Below are 16,509 nucleotides of genomic sequence, written 5' to 3' on the forward strand. Positions count from 1 at the left end.
TTCTAAGATTTACTTATTAGTACATGATAAAAACAATCATCGGGTCCTTACCAGGTGATAAAATTAAGTAAATAAAACTCGGTGGTACTAAACCAAAAAATTTTAAGTTCAGTGTCGAGTTCCTGGGGGGATAAGTTAGCACTAGCACAAAACTTAAGGTAAATAGTTAACAACTCTTAATTTCGCAATGTATTTTGCCTTGCCAACAAACATGTTAATGTTTTGGCCTCGGTATCTTCATAAGGGTACTTGACACATGAAATAATAAAGTTTCTTTATTTATTCAAAAAATGTAAAAAAATTAAGCCAAATGCAGAAGCATCATGTGAAAAATTATGTACACCCTTCCTGCTTCTATAGAAACCACAAATGTAAGCAGCAGCTATGGGCTGGTAATTAGATGTACTTGGTAAACTGATCATCTGTTAAGCAAGTGTGAGCACCTCTGTAAAAGCAGATGTTCTGACAGTGCTCATCTGCAAGATTCAGGTTTGTGATCAAAGGAATCAGCATCGATTTTACAGAAGCAATTAGTGCTACCCATCACTCTGGGAAGGGTTAAACGGCCATTTCCAAAGAATTTGAAGGCTATCATTCAACTATTCAAAAGTGGAAATCATTCAAGAAAGTTGCCAATCTGCCAAGTACTGGACATCCCAACAAATTCCCAGGTCACACTGTGCAATGCTCAGAGAAACTGCAAAAAAACCCAAGAGCTACATCTCAGTTTTTACTGGGCTCAGTTAGCATGTTAAATTTTAAACTTTATGACAGTTCAATTATAAAAAAACTAAACAAGTAAGTCTTGTTTGAAAGGTTACCAGGAGACTCTTCTCCCTAAAAAAACATGACAGCATTTGAACAGACCACAAGACCTCAGAAGTCTGTCTCTCCATAATTCACAGTGGTGAAAGCCCAAAACAACATATCAGCATAAACAGGACAGGTTTTGAAGCCACAGGAACTGGGAGTCATTGAGTCAACCATGAACTCATTTATCAAAATATTCTAGAGTCACATGTAAGGCCATCTGTCTGATGGCTAAATTGAGCTGTGCAACATGACACTGATCTCAAATACAGCAGCAAATCTACAGAATGTCTGAAAATGAAAAGAATCAAGGTGTTGCAATGGCCTAGTCAAAGTCCAAACCTCAATCGGATTCAAATGCAGTGCTGTGCATAAACAAATGTAAACTCCACTTTAAATAAGCAACTTTGCAAAGAAGCGTGGGACAAAATTTCTCCACAACAATGGGATTGATGAATAAGTCAAAACAGAAAAAAATCACTTCAAGTTATTCCTGTTAAAAGTGGTTCTGCAAGCTACTGATTCACAGGGTGTCACTGGGTTTTTTTCAGACACTGCTTCTACAGTTTGGCTTAGTTTTTGTAAAATGAAATTAAAAAAAAATAAAATAATGACATGGTGCACTGGATCATGTGTTGTTATTCATCTGAGGTTGTTTGCAGTTTATTTTAAGACCTTTTGTGGACCAGATGATTTCTTAAATCATGCAAACCATTAGATTTAAAACTGACTGATCAATCTTATTTTTACTCAAAACAGTAAGTTGCATTTCCTGTGTATTTTTGTTATTTAGCCCAATTGCCTCTGATAATTGGTAAACGGTTTCACAGCACTTTCTTTTAATAGCACATCCACTACACACGTTAGGCTGGCATAAATTCTAAAGGCTCTTGCTGTAATTTCCAGGAATAACAAGAGGATGAGACACAAAGAAGATTTCAGACAGGAAATGATGTGTTAGTTTTATTAAAATACATAGAAAACTACTTTATGTGTTCTTAAATATTTGCTAGATTGCACAATGTGTAACAGCACATAGAAAGCAAATTTGTTTATATTGTTTCTGAAAACTTAAATAAAAACAGGGGAATCTTTTAAAATTGATCAGCATTCACTTTTAGGAGATGAATTGTGAAAAAAAAAATAGCGGCGTTAACTCTCTTGGAAACAGCGAATCAAACATTAAAAGATACAGTTCAACTTCAGAACTAGTTTCAGAGGTTGTGCAAAGTCCTAAGGATAAGCCTACTCACTTGCAGGTGGGTGTGTATAAACTATTGTTAACAATTGGTGAGGTGCAAGTGAGCTATGGATTAGTGGTGGCATAAAATACAGTCTGTGTTACTAAGTACATTGTGGGTATGCCTTCTCTGCAGCAGAATGAGGTAACAACACTCATTACTGTACCGTGAATAAGATTGTGACTTGAATCTATGCTACATTTTCTGCCCTGAGCAGGTCTGTTTCATACCTGCACCTTTATAGTGAGAGAAAGGGCATGTGTTTATCAGTATAGTTAAATATTTATACTTGTCTTTGAGTGCTTTTCATTTTCCAACACTGTCACTTACATTTTGACTCTTGTATCAGTATTTCACACTGTCAACATAGCTAGCAGAGACCAGTTTGCATTACAACAGAAAATTCAATAAACACAAACACCATCTAACACCATCTAACCAACCAGCCAACCCTTTGGACTACGTACTTTACAGAAGTTGCTATACTTGACGAGACTTCTGAAATATTTTTGTCCAAAGCATACATATATTTCTGATGTGTTATAATTTTAATAGTTCTCTTGTTTCAATACATTTCAAATATATTCTTCACCTTTTTTCTTCACAAAACTTTATATTATTTGCTAGGTAGACACAACTCAAATATACATTACATATAAAATATTATACTATAATCATTTATGTATATTGTGAATATTGATATGAGGTGATTAGCCCTGTATCATCCAGTCTGTGTAGGGTTCTTATCCCATTGTGCATTAGTTTGGTGTATCTTTCTACTTCATAATAAGATCCACGAGGCTACCTCAGGGCCTGTAAACATGTGATGGAACAGTTGCATTGCAATTTTTACTGAAGATGATTCATTGCACATCTCGTAAAAAATGTAAATAATAAATAAATAAACAATGAATTTGGATAGAGTTGCCACCCACATTCGGGACCGTTCTGATTTCATCTTACTGCAAAGGCAAAGTTTTGATGGGTCGAGTGAGGGAACTCATGTTATTGGCGTTGGAGGAAACTTGGGGGCTCACTGTTTTTGTCGGTAAGCTGCTTGAGTGCCCCATTGACTCTTCTGCTGCACGCAACAGCAAAGTGTAATTGATGGCAACTTCCTCAACTTTTCTCAACAGCTGCAGCCTTTGGGCTTCTGAACGAACCCCTCTGACCAGTTTGATGAAAGTCTGAGTTAGTTCACACAACACTTGAAAGCTAGCCGTGACAACAGCAAGCATGCGTGTTGGACTTTTTTCAACACTCGCCACTCTCCGACAAGATGCTCTGAATTCTTTGAAGCGCACAGCCAGCTCCTGTTTGTACTCTGTAATCCGTGAAGGTTGAAGGCGAGCCTCACCCTCAGCTTGTGGGGTGTTAGCACAGTGACGCAGGATAACCAACAACTCATTAGCATCCAATTGAGCATTTAGAAAACCATCGGGCAAGCTAAACGTTTTCCCTTGTAAAGCCTGCACCCGAGCTAGGCTCCCCTCCAGTGTACCGCAGGCTCTCAGGTCAATCTCCTGCATCTGAGGTTCCTCCTCTTCCACCTCCTCTTCGTCCCCGCTGCAGTCCTCAGCATTAAGAACCTGGAGGGTTTTGCTTACGACAGGAAAGGTATGTGAGTCCAGCTCCATGCCTGGAAGGACCTGAAGGGGTATTGAGTATGAAAGTTCATCTTTCTCGCTGCTTTCATCTGCAGCCTCACACTTCCGGTAGCAAAAACAGAATGAGCAGCATTTGTCTTTGTCATCACTGTCTTCGCTAGGTATGGTCAGCAACACCTCTCCAGTCCCTTCTTTGTTTTCACGCAGTAGTTCCTCTCCCTGAATGAAAAACACACCCTTTTTCCCTTTCCCCTCCTGGTGGGACTGAGTGTGGACTGGCTCTACTGGGGTGGGGAGCCTCAGCCCTGTGGCTCTCACTCTCTCCATCTCCTTCTCGAGACTTTTGGCTTTGGGTTTTACCTCAGCATACACAGGTGTGCTAGTGCTGTTGTCCAGTTCTCCAATGCTGTATCGCCTCTGAAGCTTCTTATATTGTGGCGCTCCCATGCAATCTGTTTGAGAAGTACAGGTGGGCAAGCAGGAGCCATGTTCTCCTCTTGGCTCTCTTGACTCAAGACTTGTAGATCGTATTCGTGTGGTTTTGATCTCCAAAGTCTGAGGTCTCCTCGTAGCACCTTGGGTTTGAGGGGCTTTGGAGACTGCAGGAGGGGTCTTCGAGACAGTTCTCTCCCTACCTCTGTTTTGAGTCTCCGTTGTAGAGCCAACCGGTGTGTCAGGTAGTCGCATCCCCCTACACATTCGCTTGCAGTCACAACTGCGTCGCTGCTCCCTGGAGATCCCTGGTGCCTTAAGGACTGGACTGGAACGGAGCTGGCAGGAACAAGGAGTTCCTGAAGGTACGGGTGAGGAACCTTGGGGCATAAATTCTCCCTGCGATGACTTTGGTTTCAGCAGCTCCTCTAAAAACTCTAGCTCATACTGGCGAACTTTCTGCAGCTGAGCCCTGCGCTCATCTGTTTCTCTTCGCATTCTTGCTGGAAATGTGGCTGAAAGAAGATTTCTAAAGCTCAGGAAGGGAGCACTGCGCTGGGACTTCCCCTTACCGCTGCTCTGTTTCTTCAAATCTCTGGCAGGGAGAGTGGAGACTTTATCTACAGAGTGACTAGGGGTTGTTGGATCATCTAAAATAGGTAAGGATTTCACTGGGCATTTCTGCGACTCAGGTTGTGATTTGTCCAGGGCACCCTCAGTTTTGCTTTCAGCTGTTTCTTTTCTCTCCGCTTTTGGAGGCAAACGAGGGGAGTACTTGGTTTGTATTTGTGGGCTGGGTTTTGCCAAATTAGGTTCTGGTCCTATTTTTGCCGCATTTTCTTTGTTGTTAGCCAGCTGGAGACCTTTGGCTCGAAGGCGCTCATCATCTGTGGGAGATGAGGATTGAAACACAACTATTTTCTGAACCTGTGGGTCTTTTAGTCTCAGTTGAGATGTAGACTCCTGTTGTACTGGACAAGTACAGAAAAGGTCATCAACTGGCAGAAGTTCTGTAGAGGCTGAAGGCTTCATGGTCTCACTAGAGGCAGTCTCGGCATCTTGGCACATGTTAGAGGGGGAAATCTTGGCAGTGGCAGTTCTATCCACAGACAAGAGACTAGGTAAGGCTTTGTTTGCAGGGTCTGTATTGAGAGGTACTGCTGTCTTCCCCTTTATACCATCAGAGATATTTTCTCTCACTGTCTCCCCAGAAGAATTTACTAACTTTTGATCTTTGCTGACTTGCTCTGTGTGTGAAGCACCAGAAGCCTTAAGTTCCACAGGTGGTTTAGACGGGGGCTCTGGGGTGTTTGCTTTGGTGGGTGCTTTTAATTCCCCTTTCAATTCAATCTGAGTAGTTTCATGATTGCCCGCCTGTTCTGTCACAACACTGAGAACCGCAGAGTCCTGGCTTGGGCTGACTTTAAAGGGAACAGTCTTGCTCAGGATTACTTGCTTGGGTGGACAGCCAGCACGGATCTGACCCACGGAGAAGGCCCCAGTCCCTATGGTCTTTGCAGTGCAGCCAGGGATTGCCAGGGGAAAGTCACGGCGGCAGAGGATCCGATCCTTGTTGATATGGTGAGCCAGCAGGTAGGCCTGGTTCTGGTTCTGTTTCATAGCCGACACCATCTCAGAAACGTCTGTCAATTCAGAAGAGTTGGTCTCATGGCCTGAGTCCAGTGATGACTCAGGTGTAATAGCAGCTAAGACAATCAGGCCTGAAGAGGAGAGCAACACAGTATAATGTTAGAATAACACACGAAATAAAAAAAAGAGAACATTTTCATAGTGTTCTGTGGAAACTGATATTTCCAGCTGACTGATAAAATTGTGATAATGAAACTGAAAATCAGTCGGGATCAAATCTATTGCCTCTCTTCAGATAATTTTATGCATCAATGGGTTTTCCACACAAGACACAAGAGTACTGTGGGTTGCGTGTGCACAGCTCTATGAGTGTAAGTGCCTCTATTTTAGGCAGATATAAAAATTTGGTTGGCTTGTTTTTTTAAGCACACGACTTAAATAGGCAGCTACTGATTCCTACAACATTATTTTAAGCTTAATTAAAATATCTTTCTAGTTGGATATTAATGAACTAAAATGATGTATTTCAAATGTATGGTAATACTGTTTACTGGCAGTACATAATCCATGGCCTGTTTTGTACATGTGTATTTTGAGAACAGTGGCATGACTGAGGTTGTTGACCTGCAGTCTGTGTTGGCTGTTGAGGGTGATGGGGGTAATCCTCAGAGGCAGCCAAAGCTTCAAGTGCCTGTAAGGTGGACACCAGAGCGTCATCAAGCTCCTGGGCATGATCTCGGACCGTTCTTGTGGCCACATTATCAATAAGTGTCACAGGCACATCTTCCTTTGCCTGGGACAGCTTTCCAGAGGCGACCGCGGTGCTGGCACTGGTACGAGCCTTCCTCCCTCTCTTTGGGTCATCCTCATCAGAACTGTTGTCCCTGAAGCCAGGTGGTGGGGCAGCAATGGCAGGTGGTGGTGGTTGCAGCTTCTCTCCACCGCCAACTGCCTCTTCCTCGTCCTCTTCTTCATTCCCAGGTGGTGGTGGTAGAGCTGTCAGGTCAACAGCTCCTCCATCTCGGGAGGCACAAGTACTGGAGCAGTGTTTCCCAGAGCTTCCACTGCTGTTCATTGCAGGTGAGAGACCCTCTGCCCTAAGCCTGGCTTTGCAGGAGTCACAGAAGTATCGTGACGTTTTCTGGGATTGACCCATTGTTTGTGCTCGGATTCTAAATCCAGCATTCTCCACTGCTGGGTTTTCTAAAACTCCGGCTATTTCCTCTGTACTTTGCTGGGTGGGATCTGACTTTGTGCGGGGCCGTCCGGGTGGCTCCTGTGAAATAAAGTTCTCATTGATGTCGAGTTCTGCTTCGGCATGCGTTTGGAGATCCTGAAATTGTTGTTGTTCCCGAAGGTGGACATGACACAGGCCTAGATGCTGAGGTTCTGCGGGAACCACGGCCCTTGAAGACCCTGACTCCCTGTGCGAGCTTTCCCTCTCGTCTCCTCGTCGCCCTCCACTTGGCAAGCTGGCTGCCCCAGAGCGTGGGTGTGCATGGTAGGAACTTCTGTAATCTGAGGATAGAATTGTCAGAGGAGTGGAGAGTTTGAGGAGTTAAAAACTAATGGGGACAGAGAAGATCCAGATGGAAAAGCAGGCGGCAGCTGGTGGTCACATGGGGATTATTTATTTCAAAAATGAAAATTGAACGTTGAAGTTTGTTTGAAGTTAGAAGGTTAGATTCAGTGGGATGTGATGATAGAATGGTACTGTTCTTCTTTGATGTAGACTAAAGGTTGATACAGCAGATGGAAGCAGATCTGTTCATGTCTGGACAGCAAATGTTTATGATTACAGCAAAAATACATTTCAGTTAATCAGTTTCAGTTAATATTTTGTGTAAAAGTGAAATATGGACTACTTTTTTTCCAAATGAGTCAAGATGGAGATGGGAAGAGAGACAGCAGAGGGCGCCATGGGATGGGATTTCCAGGATACCCTGGATAATCAGGTAATGATTTCAAGCAGCGTCCATCAATGTCCATGAAGACTGAACATAATGAAGACTGCCATTTTCCTGACATGCAGTGTCTAATACGAAACCGGAAGAAAGACACTTATACGACTCTGAATGTGTGATGTTGTTCAACTTAAACTATTAAGGAAACAATGTTGTATTCTGTAGTTTTAAATTAAATCTTTACTTGGGCGTGGGCATGTAGTTCAGCATCAACATGGCATTTTGCAAATGAACAACAGAGGTTAAAAGTGACATACCTGCCTTGGTCAGCTGCGACTGACCCGGGGTTCTAAAGTAGATTGTACGTTTAGGATCTACAAAAAGCTTGAAGTAACCAGAGATGAGGCACGCAAAGTTACTGGCATCAGGCCATTCCATGAGGAGAACCAGTGGCTGTAAGGGAATGTCACGAAAGAGAATTAGGAGACTTAAAAGGGGACAAGCATAGACCTTATCAAATTTAACTGTTGACCAGTGTATACTAAACAATTGTAGTATTTCCAAAGTTAAGTTTTAAACTATTGTAATATGAAACTTTTGGCACTTTGTAATGATACCTTGGCCTCATGGATTGTCACCTCCACACGAGCCACTCCCTGGCTCTCACGGTAGAGCTGGATCTTAGACACCCGACTGAACTCGGCCAAAACCGTTGTGAGGTTATTTTTCAGATCAATAACGTGACTGATGCCATGTCGAGGACCCACCAACAGGGTTGTAGCTGATTGTTTCTCCTCCTACAGAAGAACACAACAACTTTACCATGATGGATGGATGGACATTTTGCAGACGAATGATCCAAAAATGTATTACCAGTCCAACAGTATGGAACAGTATTCCACCAAAAGGTGGAAGGTCATTGAGCACACGCATGTACTGCAGCTTTCCTTGCAGTGGAGGGACCTGTCAACAGAATGATAAAGAAGAATCTTTTAATAAAGACCAGTCCACCTTTAGTGCTCCATACAGCCTCTTAGGGGCACTCTTGAGCCACAGTTCTTTCTAATAAACTCTTATGCAACAGTTACATCTGTAAGGATGAAGAGCTTGTCAAAAGGAATGATTATCAAGCAGACATAAAGATTCTATACAATAAACTAAGATCCAGCAGAGGTTTTGGGTTTGCATTAATAGTAATCAAGAATATGGAGCATTTGCATGCATATACATATAAAATCATCCAGCAAGATACAAGCTATTGCAGTCATTAAAATGGTTCAGATTTTTACTCATAAAATGTTTTATATGAAGAAACCTTGTTCCCCGATGGTGGTGGATGCTGGTACGTCTTCAGCAACTGAGACAGGGATTTGCACACGTTTTTCTCCTTTACTGTTGGAAGTAGAGTAAGTGGAAGGAAAGGCTCTAGACCCCACTCTTTTCTGTGAAAACACAGAGAAGGATAGCAGAAGTGTACACAAAAGACAAACAGAGTGGCGTGCAAGAGTACAAGGAAGATGTCATAACTGCAGAAACAAAGAAGTTTTCTTTCATCCTATTGGAAGATGTAGTGAGCCTGGCTGACATCTTCTACCAGCCCTGGTTTGACATGGCTATCCTAAGTCTATTACAAGCACATTGAACCTGTTCTGCTTCTGTGGTTGTGATAGTCGAAGCTAATTACTTGCTACGTCGAGGTTTCGAAGAGTAAGTGGGCAAGTTGAGGGAGAGATGTAATTTCACAAAGCAATGGCTTTCTTTTTTTCATAATGACCTGCAGAAAATGATCCTTAAGTATTTGAGTTTTTAATACTGCTGGGATTAATTATTAATCATTTAGATATTGTTGAATGAACAAACATCACTAAGGGACTCAGAATGGTTAATGAGGTTAAGAATGCAATAGATCAGGGGTTTTTTTCCCCCCTCTATAATTTCTGAAAACGTCACTTTTTTGTGGACTTACTCGACATGCTTGAGGGAGATCTTCTGATTGGGCCTTGCAGAGGACACAGTGATGTAAATATGAAGTGCGGCCAATCGTAACGTGACGTCTGATTTCCAGTCCATGCCAAAACGCTCCTTGATGACATCGTTGCGACTCTGTGAGGACATGATGACACATGCTCTGTATAGTGCTCTTTCCAAATTGTTTTTAAAATGTATTATTGATTTGTTTCGATTTCCTCATATTCCCGAAGAACAACTGCAAGAAAACTGTTTGCTCTGGCTCAAACAGCACTTTGAGGAGATGGCAACTTCAAAAGTATCATGACTGTTGACATCTGTTTTAATATTCCTTTAATCCAATGCTTTACCTGTATATAAAGGTACTCAAATGCAGCGGGGTCCCTTCTTAGCAGATCTGCAGGGTCCTTGGGAAAGAAGCAAATGCGGAACAGACACTTCATCCCTTGGAAATAGGTTCTATGCACCACCTGTGGGAATACAATTATATCAACCACATACCAAATAACTCTGATTTTATTCACATATTGCAGTATCATTTTCATTTATTTCATATTTCATTTATTCATTTCAGTATCATTTAAGTGAAGAGAGAAGACTGATGCATCATGAATCAATCTGCACTATCTTGGCATTTCACGGTGAGTTCTGTTTATGTGTCATTTTAGTCAAGGTGTAGTACGGCAAAAATGTTTAATGATCAAAATCACCTGCTGAAGTTCAATACGGGGATCAAAATGGAAAAATAGTTATTTAAGTGACCTTAAATGTGGAATGGTTGTTGGTGCCAGATGGGTGATCTGAGTATTTCAGAAACTGATGATCTACTGCAGGGGTCTCAAACTCCAGTCCTTGAGGGCCGGTTCCCTGAAACTTTTTTATGTGTCCCTTTTGCAACACAGAGAATAATCCAAAAAAAGAGAAAATATTCAGGAGGTCTGTGAGAAAAAGTGGTTTTTGATTGTTGGTTGTTGATGCCAGTGGTCAGGAGAGAATGGCCAGACTGCTTCCAGCTAATAGGAAGGCAACAGCATCTCACTTAACCAAGGTGTGCAGAAGAGCATCTCTGAATGAACAACATGTCAAACTTGTGTGGTCAAGAACAGGGAACTGCAACCAGAATTGATGAGAAGACAACTGGAAAAAGGCAACCAGGTCTGATGAATTTCAATTTTTGCTCAAACAATCGTGGGAACCTCTGGTATAGCAGTAGGCAATACTGCTTCTCAATAACAAGGGCCGTGTTTTAATCTGCTGGTTATCTGAAGATATTGGATTTATTGGTAGGGGAACATGTCCTATCAGTTTCATGTAAATGTAGTTATAAAAAAACTTTTCAGTGACAACAACTTTTGGTGGGTAGGCTTTTGTTCTGTTATTATTTTTTAACACAGAAAATCACTTTTAACATAGCATGTATAAAATTTGAAGTGTTTTTAGACAAGTCTTCTTCTTTTTTTCATTCTAGGTTTCTTACATGTGTCAGTGGCTGGTTCTCCTGCAACAGATGCAACTTCTGATTCTGGTCCAGACCACCTGCCTCCAACACCAACGCAAAGTGCTCGATGTAGCGCAGTGAAAGGCGGTCCTGCAGGGAAGAGATCACATCCTGGAGGAAATGAGATGGAAGCAGATGAGTGACTGGGATACACTGCCTCAGTAAGAATACATTAAGCTACAAGAAATATGAACATTCATTGTACTGAAGCTACTTTTCACCTTGAACCCTTGAACCCCCCTCCCTCCATGTTTATGTGGTGCATTTTATCATTGATATAATTGTAGTGAGTATTTTCACTCAAATCTCTGTGCTTTGATATTATGTTTTGCCATTTTGTGCAGTAGAGAGCTTTTATAGATATTCTATATTCTGCACAGTGATTGCAACCGATTTAGGAAAATAATTCCAGCACGTTGGAGTGTGCAGGGAAAACATTTTACCTCAGTGCAGATCAGTATCTATGAATGATGTAGAGCTTCTTGTATCATCTTTCTAAAATGCAGAGAGTACCATCTAAGGGGACATTTATGACTTATCATTCCTCACTGCTGGCAATGCCTCAGGATAAGGTTTCATAATTTCTTCGGACTCTAAGTTGCACGGACATGAAAAAAGGAGTCTAATGTAGTGATGTTACTGCATTTTGGTAATGAATTTTTATATGGACTCTTATTAACAACTGCAAAAGAAAGCAAGTACACTAAATGCTTTGCTGCCCATCAAGAAGTTAGTTGACTTGTGCTGATGTATTCCAATAGCTGTCCCTAAAAGATAAGCAGTTTTAATGCTATTGATCTGTGTGCTTTGCATTAAATGACGCTTGGGGGAAGCCACACTATCAAGTGAAGGAGCCACAGAATGCAGCCGAAAACACCGCAGGGAAGCTTCTTTAGTTGACAGATACTCTAATAGCCATACAAGTAGGCATCCTCTTGTACCATTGATTAAATCTGCGGTATTGTATTATTGATCTGAGCTTTCTTATTATGCTGAAATTCCATTTAATTAGGCTGACAGGAGAGAGCTTCCGCTATCTCTCCTTTAAAGTGCTTCTGAGTTTTCTTTTTTCTTTTCTCCCTCACCCTCCATGAGCAGAAGAGAGATTTGTAAAATCTAATAGAGTCCATTTAATGAGTCTGCTCGGAGATGTCACACTCATCTTAGAGGCTGACATAGAGACAGAAATGACCTCTGTCTGACTGAATTCATTTGTTGCTTTATGACCTTAATCACTTTAATGAGATTTTACATTCCAGAAACTGCCAGGAAAAAAGTTTCATAGAATTAAAGCTATTTTTTTTTCTCTGTGTTTTCTGAAACCTGTGATTAATTAGATCAACTTTGAGGGCTCTTAGCTTGACAGATTTGTGGTTAAACTGTTTATTTACTTATGGCAATTTGATTGTGTTGATAGTCTTTCTGTATTCTGATCCAAAATGTACTTTAACGATTTATTTGCTACAAAATGGATTTATGTCGACACCAAAAAAAAAAGAAAAGACGCAAAAACCAAAACACAAGATGGGTATGTATGATGAATGTACATCCATCATACATTTCCCTTTTAGTCTGACTTCAACTATATTCTCCAGCTTTTTTATAGCAAAACAATAAAGAGGGATGAGGGAACTGCAGTTTATCACCACGAATTATCACTTCACATCTTCATCTACTTCACGAGGAGCCATTTCAACCATAGTCAAATAAAATTAATGATTATAGGGGCACTAAGTCATTGCTGTAATCATGTGGTAATTCCTGTTGCCCTTTCCCCTGTGCTCAGCTGTAGGCTGTACGTACCCGAACAGTGGTACGGCTATCGAACGTAAATGACTTGATCTGTCCATTCTCCAAGAACACCTTCAACACATTTGGTATGAGTAGCAAAGACTCGTCCTTGAGCATTGTCTGAAAGAGAAAAAAGTCCTGTGTTTAGCCCAGGAAAGGCATGTGTGAGCTAGTTTTGCTGTAAAAAAAATCAACACAATCAGCTTTACTCGTTGGCGAAAGGCAATAATAAAAAGCACTGCAAAGGGAGGATCTAAGAAACAAAGGGGCCTTACGAGAACAATAGAGTGATTCTTAACTGAACTCCGGACAGCCTCAAAAGGAACCTCCAGAGCCTGCCTTACGATGCCGAACCCATGCGTTGTATCATGATCAAAGAAAGGCCTATTCACTTTTTCTGATCTACCCATTCAATATGTATGCCATGCAAAGAAAATTGGATGGTGGGAGTGGAAGCACTCACTGCAGAGTAGGGTGAGGGAAAGCATAAGAGGACAAGCACTATTCAAGGTTACTGCTTTGGACTTAAAGCACACATTACTAGAAAAGTAACGATATGCAGTTCGCGTCTTCTCCCGTTTCCCCCCTTTTTTTGCTAAAATGTGATGTGATACCACTCTTCCCTCAATATCATCTTTTTCACAAAAAAAAGTCTTGCTCAGAAAAAAATGTTCAAGTTGTCATTGTGTAATTTCAAAGAGCTGCACTTGTGATCAAGAAAAAGAAAGTAGTGTAATGAGATGAAGTTTGAGTTGGTTTTACTGTGATAAGCCATAATGATTCTGCAGGAAACGGCCTCACAGCCCAAATAAAATCCTCCATAAACCTCCCTCCCATATATATATATATATATATATATATATATATATAGATATATATACATATATATATGACAAGGTTGGTAGGAAAATTAGTCAGGCATTGCTAGTCACGGCAGAGAAATGTGGATTTTACTGCAACAGTATCTGTCTCACAAAAAGCATTTGGTTTAAGCGGAGAGCTGTGTCCGCAGCAGATGCCCAAGCAGTCTGTTTTTGGAGAACTTAAGTGTTCAAAAGACTCAACAAGCTGTTCCTCCGTGCAGATTGGAAGAAACTGAAGTCTGAGTTACGAGTGAACAGATCTTCCTACATACTGCAGCACTAAAGCCAGGGTGCACTGGTTAAGCGACTCAGATAAACAGGTCTATCGCTTCCCATTACAAGCCAACCACCTTTGTCCTTGCTGGTTTACAGTAATTTGGAACCAGTTTGACATATGCAAAGTCTGCCCAGAGAGGCAAATTACAACTCAGCACTATTATGTCACTGTCCCTCTTTTTTGCTGACACTGTAAGTCTATAGCAGATAGTAAAATCGATACTGAAAAAAGCCTTTATTCAAAGATCAGTGATTTGGTGGTCCGTGCACCAAACAATAGTGTTCTCTGTCTTCTTTGATTAACTTAACACAAAAGGAAAATAAAATTTTGTCCGATTTTTTTAATTCATTGATTATCTGTTTCCCACTATGTTTTTGCTTTCACCTTATTTATTGCGTGGGCTAATGTTCCCTAAATGTGTTCTTGATTGACATGTTGCTGGGGACTGTACAGAAATGCTTTTATTACTGGAGCATTTTGTTGGAAATGGAGGTGTTATCTGTAGCGTGTGGATGTTGATTAGTAGAGTGAGATTTTGGGAGGTTTACCATATGCAGCTGAGTTGAAAGGTTGGACTATAATGGTCAAAAAAACAAATGAAGTCATATTGTGATTGTTTACATGGCTTTGAAAAGAGGGAGGCTACAGGTTGCTTTTTTTTCAATGCCTCAGCCTCTTTCTCACTACACACACAAACAGGATGATTGAACATCCTAAAAGGATGGTGAGAGGATGCTTAAGGATTTCTGAAAGCATTTGTGGCTGCTGATCAAACCAAGAGAAATGCACAGGAGGTCTGTGTTTGCACGCGTGTGCATGACGTAGAAACGCGACAAGTTGAACTTACTGAGTCCGGGTCGCTGATGGACACTTGCTCTGAGAAGCGCACTTTGGGCGGGTTTGTTCGCAGGCGGGCCTTTTTGGCTGCACTTATGAAGGCAGATTTAGGTGACTGAGGATGAGAAGAGAGTGGGAGAGGAACTCAGCTTAGAGGATGAGACATAAATGAAAGAAAAGCCCCCCCGACTGCTGGTGCTAAAGAGACATATTGGAGAGCAGGCTAATGCTACTGCAATGCGACAACTGGATAAGTGCAAACTTTTAACATTAGCCTTACCCCATTTTCAGTATTTAAAACTGGTTGTTTTTTTAACTAAATAAAATTTTTTAACACTTAGTATTATCAGTACATGGATAATGAGCTTTCATGCGCTTTCATAATGTCAGGGTTTCACCTTCTAACAATGTCCAGTTTAGTCAGATGGTTAGTGGTGCTTTTCCTTTTTCTCTGTATTTATCTGTGCATACACAGAAGAGTCTTTATTTAATAAGGTCTCATGTAGGTGCTAATATGCTCACTTAGAGTTCTTCTGAGGGGTGACCAGAAAAAGAAATCACTCTAGCGTGTGAAGCATGGCAGCGAATACTAATGTGTGCCTGCACTGCATTGGTGTGTACTATTATGAGGGAGTACTGTATAGATTCAGGCTGAAAGTGGAAGTGTTTATTATTGACTGATGAGAAGTAAGAGAAATCCTGAAGGACAGGAACAGGAAAGAAAGCGATTTTCCCAGCTTACTACCTGATGGGGCTGCAGCACAGTGAGAACTATCGTGTCTTTGCAGCGTCTATGGAACAACAGAGAATGGAGTGGGTTAGAAAATGCCAAGGACTGCACGGTATTTGGAGGCCCCCAGTTTATAGCTGCCGTCTCCTTTGCCGTTCTTCAGCTGCAAAAGTGACTGACTCATCCGCAGGTTTGGGTTGATGTAACGCATCGCCAGCAATAAGAAACACTTTGTTCCTTTTCACACTCACCACTTTTACTCCCCTTCACCTGCGCTGCTGATCACCTGCCCCCGATGCCACCCCCTCCTCCCTCCTCCCTCCACCCCCCCTCCCTCCTGGGACAGTAAAGGATGTTACCTTACAAGGTCTATGACTCTCTCTCGGGGCGCGTCGCTCACCGTCTCCTCGTTAATAGCCAAGATCTGGTCTCCGGGAAGAAGCTTGCCAAAGGAGGGGCCGTCTGCAAATGAAACGGGATACCATATGCATGCAGCATAGAGAAACCTGAAATCTGAATGCTGGCTTTCTCACATACATGAACACTAACCAGCAGAGACGGAGCGTACAATGACAGGTCTCTGGCTGCCTGCAATGAAGCCGAAGCCTTGAGTCGGGTGGCGCTGGATGGTGACCTGTCGAGCGGAGGCAGGACTTAGGGTACCACTGTCCATACCATCCTGGCTCTCCTCTAACATTGCAGTGCTATATAGAACACAGATATTCAGATATAAAAAGGGGCAAGTGCACACAGAGACAGTGATGAATGTGCATTTTGTTTTGAGAAAAACTAGTGCGAAAAAAGCACCATGTACCTGCGTGCGTTCGTGTGTCCATCCTGGACCTTGGCCATCCCCTGAGAGGACGGGGCAGCATGGGACAGGTTTGCACTGCAAAGGCTGCTTTCTGTTTGGCAATCATTCACCTGCTCAAAAGAAGGGGAACAAAAGGGGGGGGGGGGG

At 41.8% G+C, this 16,509-nt stretch overlaps 1 protein-coding gene across 3 annotated transcripts in view; it reads right to left on the bottom strand.

The window, feature by feature from the left end:
- Nucleotides 1-1,766: 1,766 nt before the first annotated feature.
- frmpd3 (FERM and PDZ domain containing 3) overlaps nucleotides 1,767-16,509 on the bottom strand; it is an 85,905-nt gene continuing 71,162 nt past the window's right edge. For 2 of the 3 annotated variants that reach the window (XM_005719741.1, XM_005719740.1), the window contains exons 2-16: nucleotides 16,363-16,472; nucleotides 16,098-16,252; nucleotides 15,908-16,010; nucleotides 15,564-15,609; nucleotides 14,829-14,933; nucleotides 12,854-12,961; nucleotides 11,030-11,161; nucleotides 9,903-10,022; nucleotides 9,551-9,687; nucleotides 8,900-9,026; nucleotides 8,458-8,547; nucleotides 8,202-8,381; nucleotides 7,902-8,037; nucleotides 6,305-7,198; nucleotides 1,767-5,811 (exon numbers count right to left, since the gene is read on the bottom strand). In XM_005719741.1, coding sequence (XP_005719798.1) covers nucleotides 3,011-5,811; nucleotides 6,305-7,198; nucleotides 7,902-8,037; nucleotides 8,202-8,381; nucleotides 8,458-8,547; nucleotides 8,900-9,026; nucleotides 9,551-9,687; nucleotides 9,903-10,022; nucleotides 11,030-11,161; nucleotides 12,854-12,961; nucleotides 14,829-14,933; nucleotides 15,564-15,609; nucleotides 15,908-16,010; nucleotides 16,098-16,252; nucleotides 16,363-16,400 — 5,172 coding nt within the window. In that variant the 5' untranslated portion in view covers nucleotides 16,401-16,472 and the 3' untranslated portion in view covers nucleotides 1,767-3,010. The remainder of the gene's footprint in view (nucleotides 5,812-6,304; nucleotides 7,199-7,901; nucleotides 8,038-8,201; nucleotides 8,382-8,457; nucleotides 8,548-8,899; nucleotides 9,027-9,550; nucleotides 9,688-9,902; nucleotides 10,023-11,029; nucleotides 11,162-12,853; nucleotides 12,962-14,828; nucleotides 14,934-15,563; nucleotides 15,610-15,907; nucleotides 16,011-16,097; nucleotides 16,253-16,362; nucleotides 16,473-16,509) is intronic. The other variant, XM_005719742.1, reaches the window with a different exon arrangement.

This window comes from Pundamilia nyererei, unplaced genomic scaffold (genome assembly GCF_000239375.1).
Source record: "Pundamilia nyererei isolate P.nyererei 1_Seehausen unplaced genomic scaffold, PunNye1.0 scaffold00001, whole genome shotgun sequence".
NCBI classification, from domain to species: Eukaryota; Metazoa; Chordata; class Actinopteri; order Cichliformes; family Cichlidae; genus Pundamilia; species Pundamilia nyererei.